General features: G+C 36.6%; 3 protein-coding genes across 3 annotated transcripts; 1 reads left to right on the forward strand and 2 right to left on the reverse strand.

Moving 5' to 3' along the window:
• Positions 1-2,173: 2,173 nt before the first annotated feature.
• On the reverse strand, positions 2,174-3,291 carry LOC136209707 (senescence-specific cysteine protease SAG39-like). The gene is made up of 2 exons (XM_066001278.1): positions 2,856-3,291; positions 2,174-2,763 (listed from the first exon to the last, which is right to left on the reverse strand). The coding sequence occupies exons 1-2, from the start codon at positions 3,289-3,291 to the stop codon at positions 2,174-2,176; spliced, it is 1,026 nt and encodes a 341-aa protein (XP_065857350.1).
• Positions 3,292-6,111: 2,820 nt separating this feature from the next.
• LOC136209706 (senescence-specific cysteine protease SAG39-like) lies at positions 6,112-7,229 on the reverse strand. Its single transcript, XM_066001277.1, has 2 exons — positions 6,794-7,229; positions 6,112-6,701 (listed from the first exon to the last, which is right to left on the reverse strand). The coding sequence occupies exons 1-2, from the start codon at positions 7,227-7,229 to the stop codon at positions 6,112-6,114; spliced, it is 1,026 nt and encodes a 341-aa protein (XP_065857349.1).
• Positions 7,230-9,481: 2,252 nt separating this feature from the next.
• Positions 9,482-10,598, forward strand: LOC136209357 (senescence-specific cysteine protease SAG39-like). The gene is made up of 2 exons (XM_066000806.1): positions 9,482-9,917; positions 9,999-10,598. The coding sequence occupies exons 1-2, from the start codon at positions 9,482-9,484 to the stop codon at positions 10,586-10,588; spliced, it is 1,026 nt and encodes a 341-aa protein (XP_065856878.1). The 3' UTR covers positions 10,589-10,598.
• Positions 10,599-10,978: the final 380 nt, after the last annotated feature.

The following is a 10,978-nucleotide window of genomic DNA, read 5'->3' on the forward strand; positions in this document are numbered from 1 at the left end:
CGTCCCCGCTCAAGCGAGGGTCTGGGGAGGGGTCCCACCACAAGGGTGGACTGGGGCAAGCCTTTCCCTGCCAATATTTTGGCAAGAGGCCGCTCCTAAGACTCGAACCCCGTGTATTTTAGGTAATTTGCAAATTCAAGCTTAAGCTTGTATATGATATAATTTGCAAAGTTAGTCTTTATACTTGGAGTGGAGATGAAGTTGGAACTATGGAGGCAAACTCTAGAATCTAGAGGCTTTAAGTTGAGTCGAAGTAAGACAGAATATTTGGAGTGTAAGTTTAGCGGCCGTAGGAGTAGGGAGGCAGGGACAATCACCCTAGATGGGAGAGTTGTTCAGGCCTCGGATTGCTTCCGGTATTTAGGATCTATTATCCAAACGGATGGAGAAGTAGATGGAGATGTTGCCCATAGGATTAAAGCTGGTTGGTCGAAGTGGAAGAGTGCTACGGGTTTCCTTTGTGATCCCGGCATGCCTAATAGATTGAAGGGAAAATTCTACCGGACGGCAATTAGACCAGCATTGTTATATGGTACGGAGTGTTGGGCAGTGAAACACTGCCACATCCATAAGATGTCGGTGGCGGAGATGCGTATGTTGAGATGGATGTGTGGTCACACGAGAAAGGACCGGGTGCGTAATGAAATAATTAGGACAAAAGTAGGGGTTACATCTATTGAGAATAAAATGAGAGAAAACCGACTAAGGTGGTTTGGCCATGTGAGACGTAGAGCGCTTGATGCGCCGGTTAGGAGAACCGAAGAGTGGCAAAGGGATGTAGTGGTGAGGGGTAGGGGAAGACCTAAGCAAACTTGGAGGAGGGTGATCGAGAGTGATATGAGTTTATTGGGAATTGAGGAAAATATGGTAGTGGATAGGACGGAGTGGAGGGAGCGAATCTGTGTCGCTGACACGACTTGATTTTCACGGTTTTATATGATGGTTCATGTTAGCCGACCCCGAATCATTTCGGGACTAAGGCTTTGTTGTTGTTGTTGTAGTCTTTATACTTGTTCCAAATTGCTCTCTTTTGGGGTTAAATGCCACAATAACAATTTTGACACAATGTGAGAGTTTTGCAAACTGCACAAGCTACAAACCTGAGTTTGTAAACCTTTAAATAATAGAGTAAAAGCTGATAAGAATGTTCTGCGTATGGTTCCTCGAGTTATTTTAAGCTGTTGAAGTTTCATTTCTCGTTGATTTTTCCAGATTGAAAGCTTGGCTCTAGATAGAAGGAAAGTTGGATTCATATCTGTTCATCAGGTTAGAGATAACCTTTGCTTCTTTAATTTTGTAAACCGATAGTTCTTAGCTTTGGCGCTTTTAACTTTCAAGTGGTCGTTCTTTATTCGTGCTTGGTTTCCTAGAATGGATTTGAGTGTAGATACGTTGAATAAATTGTCTGATTGGGTTCAATTTCCATATTTAACTTGGGAGTTTTGGTTTATTGCGATATTGAATAGAGTTTTTAGTTTGCTTGGTATTCCTTTGTTTTGTGATGAATGAATTTGAGTATGGATTGGTTTTATTTGCGTTAGAGGTAACCTTTTCTTCTTTAATTTTGTTTCTGAGGAAGGTAAATCGAGAGTTCTTAGCTTTGTTTCCTTGAATGAATTTGAGTATGGATTGGTTTAATAAATTGCCTAATTGGGTTCAGTTTCCATATTTAGGTTGGGAGTTCTGCTCCATTGCATTATTGAGTAGAATTGCTAGTTTGCTTGGGACTCATTTGTTTTGTTTTGTGATGAATGCAGTGCTTCCAAAACTAGATTAGGTTTTGCTCTAATCTTGATTAAGGTTGATGTTTAACCACCAATTTTTGTTAAGGACTCTGATCTTGCTGCTTCTGCTGTGGAACTCTTGATAAGGGTTATGATAGCTAGATTGAATTAGAGCTGCTCATTGTTGTTCACCTTTTCTTTAGTATTCCAACTTAAGATACTGTGTTGTATTACACAATCTCACAAACCCCAATTTGCACATTAGAAATTAGGTTGGACTGCACATAAGGAGAAAAACTATATCCAAACGCACACTATCTTATAAGTAGGGAAGATATACAGACTTACACCTATTGGCTGAGATTATAAACAGCCTAACATACGGTTTTTACTAAACCAAGCATACACCCTATTTTGTTTATGTACTGTTTTCTGGATGCATTTGTGATTTAGGCAGTAGGGTAAGATGCTTGCATTGCAATGCCGCACAGTCCTTCATTTGCATCAATATCCTTTTGCATTCTTATGTACCCTTCTTCTCCCCATTGGCTTCCCCATGAATTCTTTACCAGCCAATAATTCATTCCACTGCTGGATCCATACCCAACGGCTGTAACTCCATGATCCAACTCTGTCCCGCATGATCCTGTAAAGACACCACTTGAATAGAACTGAAATTCAGAACCACTTGCATCTATTGCAACTGCAATTGGTTGGTTTGCTACTGCCTTCATCAATGCGGCCTCATCATTTGCCGGTACATCTTCATAACCGGTGATCTTGGCTGCATGGTTAGCCTCATCTTTTGTGTTACAAGTTCCATCAGCAGCATCATAAGGATAGTTAGTTTCAGTCGTTATTCCTTGGTTCCCTATGATGAATTTGAAACCATCGTCCATGAGTCCACCTTCGCAACCTTGATCCTCCCCCTTAGTGTCACAATCAACTAGTTCTTGCTCTGAAAGTGAAATCAACTTGCCAGTTGTTAGCTGAGTGATTCCTTCCACCGCAGCCACGGTTGAAAATGCCCAACATGATCCTGTGAAAGAAAGTTCAGTATATGGATAAATTAGCCGATATAATAGTTTGATTACAAAGTTTGTCTTGTTGTAGGATGAAATTGGAACTTACCACATTGGCCTTGGTCCTTGATGGCGGTAACTGCACCTTTCTTTCTCCAGTCGATTGAAGTTGGGACTGCACTAATGTTTTCATACCTGAAAGGACCTGCTTGTTCAGAGCACATATGGCCCTTGAATCTGTTTCTTGAGGTTTTGAACTCTTGGTTTGTAAGATCAGCGAACTGATTAATGCCTAGCTTGAATGATTTGGCTTGATCTTTATTGAAGGATTCAATAAGATGAACATTTTGTTTGAAGATGTTGAATCGCATCTCCTTCTCATTAGAGTCCTTGTAAACTCGTCCATAACGAGTCATCCATTGCTCATGCATTGTCTGCATTGATGCATCTTGGAGAGTACGAGCTGCCATGGCTTGAGAAGCCAAAGCTCCAAAAAGAAAGATGAGTGACAAAGTAAAGCATGGGAATTGGGTTGTGAAAGCCATAGGAAATGATAGATGTTGTAATGGACGATGGAGAATTAGGACATGTCGGAATGATTTATATACAAACTATAGTTCTGCTCTGAAATGGTTTATCACAATAAAAAAACTAGTATTGAATATTTAATAAACTATACTTTTGCCCGCAAAAACATTCTGATTGCAACCCGTATATGTTTTGAACATTTTGGTATTTTAGTATTGCCACAAATTTGATTTTAGTTTCCAAGCTCCAAGGAATTTTGGCTTTTGGTTGTTTCTTAATTGTGTTCACATATGAGAGGTACTTCGCCGTGCCTTTGCCAGCAAATAATGTAACTTGCTTGATTTACCCATTGGATAAAAAAATGCTAGCTGTTTCTTTCAGAATAGATGATTCTCTATTTCTGCTGAACCATATTTTTTTAAGAAAAAGAACATATTAGATGAGAAAATCAACATCCTTTTAGTTGTACGTATATTTTTTTATAATATACTTTTTGTTATGTTATATAATAAAATATTCTTTGACAGTTAAATAACCTTAAGACAGTAGTAGTATTTTGTATGTTTCTTTATCTGCTATATGTTTTCTACATATGCCAACTAACACAAACAATTAAAAAAATATATATTTTTTCTAGGAAGCACCAATACTTATAAGAGGTCAATGTACACGTATCCGATACTCCGAGGACAGGGATACGGCTAGGAAGTATCCCTTTTTTCTTTTTCTTTTTTAATTACGGGATACGTGGGGATATGCCGGGGATACGCGGGGATACGCCGGGGATACTTTTCATAATTAATTAGTTAAAAACTGTAGGTTTTTTTTAAAAAAAAAACTTTAAAAATATAAGGATTATATAACAAATTAAATAAAGTAATATCAACCCACCACCCATTAACAAATTAAAAAACTTTAAAAATATAAGGATTATATGACTTATTAGCTAATATCATAGATATTATTTATGGTTTTATAATGACTTATGATTGTTATTTGTGGTTTTACAATGACTTTATAAATGTGAGTTGTGGTTTACATATTTATGTATCTTTAAAATTTTCATTATAAATGATATATATTATTAATTATATATAAAATTTGCAGTATCCCGGCCGTACCCGTATCTCATATTTTTTTAGAAATATTGTTTGCCGTACGTGTATCCGTACTCGTATGCATATGCTTCATAGATTTTTTATTTTTTTTTAATGAAATATGATTCTTATATATATAGTTTTAGAAATGATATTATAGTTTACTTAATTATTAGGGAGTTACATTGTTGCAATAGTACTCTTACTACTCAAACTTACCCTTTTTTAAGTTAGGAGTCACTTAAGCATTAGAGAGTTTTTGCATGTTAATCTGGATCCTTCCCGTTGAAATGTTTGGTTGAACCAGGTAATTTTTTTTATAAAGTTATTGTTGATGCGGTCAGCGTGGATTTGAAAAATTACCATGAGTCATTTTCCTAATTTGGTACAGAGTCATTTCTTCCTATATAGACTAGGAATTCCCACCCCTTAATAAGGGGTCTCACTCCCCTTCAAAAGGTACATAAAGTTACTTTGAAGAGACTCTGAGAACTCTCCCCCCATTCTTTCTCTAGACCAGAACTGGCTTGAACATAAGAGTGTTCTTGCGGAGGACCTGACGAAGTAACTGTTTTGTAGGATGTAAGAAACCATGTAAGACACTAAGAATACATGGGATACCATGTAGAATAAGAGTCTACATTGATATATTTGATCTGATAAGCAATACACATATATAAACACTTTAGTTGATAAGGTACACCTGTAATAGCATGAGTTTGACTATAACCCATGCTATGACAGGTTGTCACAACACACACACTAACATAGGACATCCGAGAAAGGACATTATAACAACTTTTTCTTCATTCTGCTACTTCAAATAGAAAGAACACGAGAGGATCCCTAACCTGCTTAGACCATATTCTAGACAGGACAAAATTTCTTACTCTACCATTATTGGTGCGGTAAGCGTGGACTTGAGTTAGTAATCATGACTTCTTCAGACATAAATTCCGACACAGTGGACATATCACCGGTGACAAATTTGGGAGTTAGGTCAAGGATTTGGGGGAAATATGTTCTTTTGTCCACTTTATTGTGAATCCTTTTTAATCAACAATTGCGTCGGCCTATTACTGAAGGCCGACGCAAATATTCTAGCAATGCCGCGCTGTAGAAACGCACGACGCAATCTAGGTAGTATATTTGTGTCGCGTTCATATAAAAGCGCGATATGCAAACATTCAATTGCGTTGGCCAGCTACACGGGCTGACGCAATTGATATGAACAAGGGCATCGGCTCCAAGCTTGGAGCCGACGCAATTGCTAGATACTACTATTAATTGCATCGCGTTTTATAAAAGCACTGATAATTGACTTAACTGCGTCGTTATTACTGAAATGTAATGTTCTATACAATGTTCAGTTGGAAAATGGTATTCTTCACGTTTTGGTGGACACAACCCTGACCAAAACCATGTCATGTCAAGAATAAGTTTTATTTTTGCAGAAGATTATTCCTTTGTTAATATTCCTTGACAATAAATGTGAAAGTAGATGAAATTAATAATGGTAATCCTTTTAATAACTTGATTCCATTTAAGCTGAAACAAGCAGGATAATGATATATTTAAAGAGTAATCATGAGATGTCAACATACATAATTTAATAATTACAATTGCAGATGAACTGTAAGACTGTACATATCATCTAGCTGTTATAATGCAGCTTACAAAGTACTGTACATATGATTACGGACATCTTCTTGATTTTGGATTCATTTGTGATTCTGAGATTTAGGCAGTAGGGTAAGATGCTTGCATTGCAATGCCGCAGAGTCCTTCATTTGCATCAATATCCTTTTGCATTCTTATGTACCCTTCTTCTCCCCATTGGCTTCCCCACGAATTCTTTACAAGCCAATAATTCATTCCACTGCTGGATCCATACCCAACGGTTGTAACTCCATGATCCAACTCTGTCCCGCATGATCCTGTAAAGACACCACTTGAATAGAACTGAAATTCAGAACCACTTGCATCTATTGCAACTGCTATTGGTTGGTTTGCTACTGCCTTCATCAATGCCGCCTCATCATTTGCTGGTACATCTTCGTAACCGGTGATCTTGGCTGCATGGTTAGCCTCATCTTTTGTGTTACAAGTTCCATCAGCAGCATCATAAGGATAGTTAGTTTCAGTCGTTATTCCTTGGTTCCCTATGATGAATTTGAAACCATCGTCCATGAGTCCACCTTCGCAACCTTGATCCTCTCCCTTAGTGTCACAATCAACTAATTCTTGCTCAGAAAGTGAAATCAATTTCCCTGTTGTTAGCTGAGTGATTCCTTCTACTGCAGCCACAGTTGAAAAAGCCCAACATGATCCTGTGAAAGAAAGTTCAATATATGGATAAATTATCCGATGAAATAGTTTGATTACAAAGTTTGTCTTGTTGTAGGAATAAATTGGAACTTACCACACTGGCCTTGGTCCTTAATGGGGGTAACTGCACCTTTCTTTCTCCAGTCCATTGAAGTTGGGACTGCACTAATGTTTTCATACCTGAAAGGACCTGCTTGTTCAGAGCACATATGTCCCTTGAATCCGTTTCTTGAAGTTTTGAACTCTTCATTAGTAAGATCAGCAAATTGATTAATGCCTAGCTTGAATGATTTGGCTTCATCTTTGTTGAAGGATTCAATGAGATGAACGTTTTGTTTGAAGATGTTGAATCGCATCTCCTTCTCATTAGAGTCCTTGTAAACTCGTCCATAACGAGCCATCCATTGCTCATGTTGTGCCTGCATTGATGCATCTTGGAGAGTACGAGCTGCCATGGCTTGAGAAGCCAAAGCTCCAAAAAGAAAGATAAGTGCCAAAGTAAAGCATGGGAATTGGGTTGTGAAAGCCATAGAAAAGGATAGCTGGTGTTATGGATGATGGAGAATTAGGACTAGTTTGAATGGTATATATAGAGTAGAGCATTATTGCTATAATTCTGCTACAAAGGTCTGTGGAAATCTAAGTGCCGAGAAATTCGTAATGATTGGAAATCTGCTGTGCCCAGAAATTCAATATGATTGGAACCTGTATATGTATTATGATACTTGATAAATTATATATTATATTTTATATTTTAATATTTTGTAACCCATTTCTTGGGTAATCTAATTTGTTCTGTTGTTATATATAATGTTTTGGTTTCCAACCATTTTGGGAGAATGTTTTGTTGCCTGCAAACAAAATCTTTAGTATGCACATGAGAAACTAAATTTTTTCTATACTTAGTGTCATAATCGAGCCAATCCGAGCTTTGACCTGCCCGTGCTCGGCTCGATAGAAAATGGACAAGTTCGAGCTCGGTTTAAATTTAACATCCTATTTGACTTTGTTTTATTAAGAAATTATATGATCTTGGGCTACTCGTGAGCAGATCGTTTATTTATTCACGAGCTTTGTTTGCGAGTAGTTCATTAATTTTGTGAATGAATTTTGTTTGCAAACAAGTTATTAATTAGGTTCATAATTCTATGTAGTTTTAAATTTCTCTTTTTATAGAAATATTATTATTAAAAAAAACTGAATTGAGTTTATTAACGAGTCTGTTAATAAATATTATAATCGAACTTGTTTCTAAATCTAAAATCGAGATTGCTCATGAGTTTTCAACCGAAAGCCTAGAGAGGTGAATAGAATAAGGTCCCAAATAAGGAGAAAATAAGAAATTGAAAGATTTCGTTGAAATTGTTGTTTAGAAAAATTTCGAAGAGTTTTTCACCTCACAAGACTCCTTGTTCAATTCTTTCGAAGTCATTGGATCCTTTTTCTCATTTGAGAAGTTCCTCTGTTCCCAAAAGGCAGTTCCTGTTCTTTGGGAGGTACCAAATAAATGACTATCTCAGTAAGTGATTCATTAGATAATGGAAAACAACCGAATTAAGATACCATTCGAAATTCAGAAGAGCAAACACGTAGAGATTTGTTCATCATTCAAAGGATTTATTTATAATAATTTGACTTTATCTCTCTTGACTTCTTTATATTTTATATAAGCAGTTTCAAAAGCATGCATTTCTATTCGGTTAGTTTATTAAGCTTAAATCGGGTTTAATATTCTTAATTATTTAATTATTTGTAATTTTTAAATTTTTTCTAAATACTTCACATATTAAAATCGAAAGGTTAGAATTGGCCAATTTTCCTACATCCCCGGGAAAGCTAGAACACTTGGTGTTTTGAATCAAACTTGTATACTAGCATAGTGGGTGAGAATGGATTCGGTGTTATACATACGCGAGGAAAGTAAAAAAAAAAAAAAAAAACTCATCTTTCTTTTAACACTGGAATAAGAATAAAAATTTGGCCGATTGTGAACCTTTAGGTACTGTTTTATTCAATGATACTAAAGTTTAATTAATTATTAAAATCCAAAGTAAATAGAAATAGAAATTTATATAATAATTAATTATATATTATGCCAATAAGAAGTAAGCCATCCAATATTGTTTAACATTCAAAAAAAACTGTCAAGCTGAAATATCACAAGTAGTTCCGTGTCTCGGACCATCGCAAGGAAAATTATAACTATATATTTTTTTTTTTATCTGGGATCCATTTTGACATAAAATAGATATGTCCATATGTTCATGAATAAAATTAATGAGCTTTTCGTAAGCAAATCTCGTGAGTAATTAAACGAGCAGCTCACGATCAGATAATTTTTTTTAATGAACCGAAGTCGAATAAGATGTTAAGCTCGAACCAAGCTCGTGCTCGTCCACTTGCTACCGAGCTGAGCATGAACAAGCCAAAACTCGTATAGATTATGTGTATGCTAAAGTTTGTTTGCAGGCAATGGCATGTAATGTAAGGTAAAACATCGAAACAGACAACATTCTCCCATAAAGGTTGGAAACTAAAATAAAGTGTGCTTATTATATATAACAGAACAAAGTAGATTACCCAAAAAATGGGTTACAAAATATTAAAATACTCAATATATAATTTATCAAGTAACTCATTTCATCAATATCATAATACATATACATGTTGCAATCATAATGTTTTTGTGGGCACGTTGATTTTCATTCCAAAGCAGAAATGAATATGTATATAAATCATTCAAACATGTCCTAATTCTCCATCATCCATAACAACATCTATCATGGCTTTCACAGCCCAATTCCCATCAATTGCTTTGGCACTCATCTTTCTTTTGGGAGCTTTGGCTTCTCAAGCCGTGGCAGCTCGTACTCTCCAAGATGCATCAATGCAGACAATGCATGAGCAATGGATGTCTCTTTATGGACGAGTGTATAAAGACCCTACTGAGAAGGAGATGCGATTCGACATCTTCAAGCAAAATGTTCATCTCATTGAATCCTTCAACAAAGATGAAGCCAAATCATTCAAGCTAGCCATTAATCAGTTTGCTGATCTAACAAACCAAGAGTTCAAAACCTCAAGAAATAGATTCAAGGGTCATATATGCTCTGAACAAGCAGGTCCTTTCAGGTATGAAAACATTAGTGCAGTCCCGACTTCAATGGACTGGAGAAAGAAAGGTGCAGTTACCGCCATTAAGGACCAAGGCCAATGCGGTAATTACAGTCCACAATTTTATCATATAACAAATCAAACTATTTAATTAGCTAACTTATCAATTGAACTTTCTTTCATAGGATCATGCTGGGCATTTTCAACTGTGGCTGCAGTTGAAGGAATTTCTCAGCTAACAACCGGGAAATTGGTTTCACTTTCTGAGCAAGAACTAGTTGATTGTGACACTAAGGGAGTGGATCAAGGTTGCGAAGGTGGACTCATGGACGATGGTTTCGAATTTATCATAGGGAACAAAGGAATAACGACTGAAACTAACTATCCTTATGATGCTGCTGATGGAACTTGTAAGACAAAGAAGGAGGCTAATCATGCAGCCAAGATCACAGGTTACGAAGATGTACCAGCAAATGATGAGGCGGCATTGATGAAGGCGGTAGCAAACCAACCAATTGCAGTTGCAATAGATGCAAGTGGTTCTGAATTTCAGTTCTATTCAAGTGGCATCTTTACAGGATCATGTGGGACTGAACTGGATCATGGAGTTACGGCTGTTGGGTATGGATCCAGCAGTGGAATGAATTACTGGCTGGTAAAGAATTCATGGGGAAGCCAATGGGGAGAAGAAGGGTACATAAGAATGCAAAAGGATATTGATGCAAATGAAGGACTTTGTGGCATTGCAATGCAAGCATCTTACCCTACTGCTTAAATCACATAATCCTATACATGCATTCCAAAAATCAGTACAATCATAATGTATATGCTTTGCATTAGTAATTATTGTATGTTGTGCTGTTTATAATCTCTCCTCGCACCAGTTGCGAGTCTGTATATCTTCCCTGCTTATTATATAATGTGAATTTGGATATAGTTAATTACTTAGGTGCATGTGGATCTTTTAGTATAGTGAAAAGTACCATGGAAACTGAGGGTTGTGCTACAACACAGTACCAGAGGGAAGTTCAACCATGAAAAGGATTTGTACTACTAAAAACTTTCAAAACCTTCCTATATTTAGGTTTCCACTCATAGACAATTGACATTATTTAGGTCTCCACTCATAAACAACTTGTCGAGTAAAATGTGTTCCTCTTTCGAG

The sequence above is a fragment of the Euphorbia lathyris genome, chromosome 10 (assembly GCF_963576675.1).
Source record: "Euphorbia lathyris chromosome 10, ddEupLath1.1, whole genome shotgun sequence".
NCBI classification, from domain to species: domain Eukaryota; kingdom Viridiplantae; phylum Streptophyta; class Magnoliopsida; order Malpighiales; family Euphorbiaceae; genus Euphorbia; species Euphorbia lathyris.

Coding starts and splice junctions, on each gene's coding strand:
- LOC136209357 (XM_066000806.1), top strand. CDS start 9,482: ATGGCTTTCACAGCCCAATTCCCATCAATTGCTTTGGCACTCATCTTT. Junction 9,918..9,998: donor TAAGGACCAAGGCCAATGCG/GTAATTACAGTC, acceptor TTTCTTTCATAG/GATCATGCTGGGCATTTTCA.
- LOC136209706 (XM_066001277.1), bottom strand. CDS start 7,229: ATGGCTTTCACAACCCAATTCCCATGCTTTACTTTGGCACTTATCTTT. Junction 6,702..6,793: donor TAAGGACCAAGGCCAGTGTG/GTAAGTTCCAAT, acceptor TTTCTTTCACAG/GATCATGTTGGGCTTTTTCA.
- LOC136209707 (XM_066001278.1), bottom strand. CDS start 3,291: ATGGCTTTCACAACCCAATTCCCATGCTTTACTTTGTCACTCATCTTT. Junction 2,764..2,855: donor CAAGGACCAAGGCCAATGTG/GTAAGTTCCAAT, acceptor TTTCTTTCACAG/GATCATGTTGGGCATTTTCA.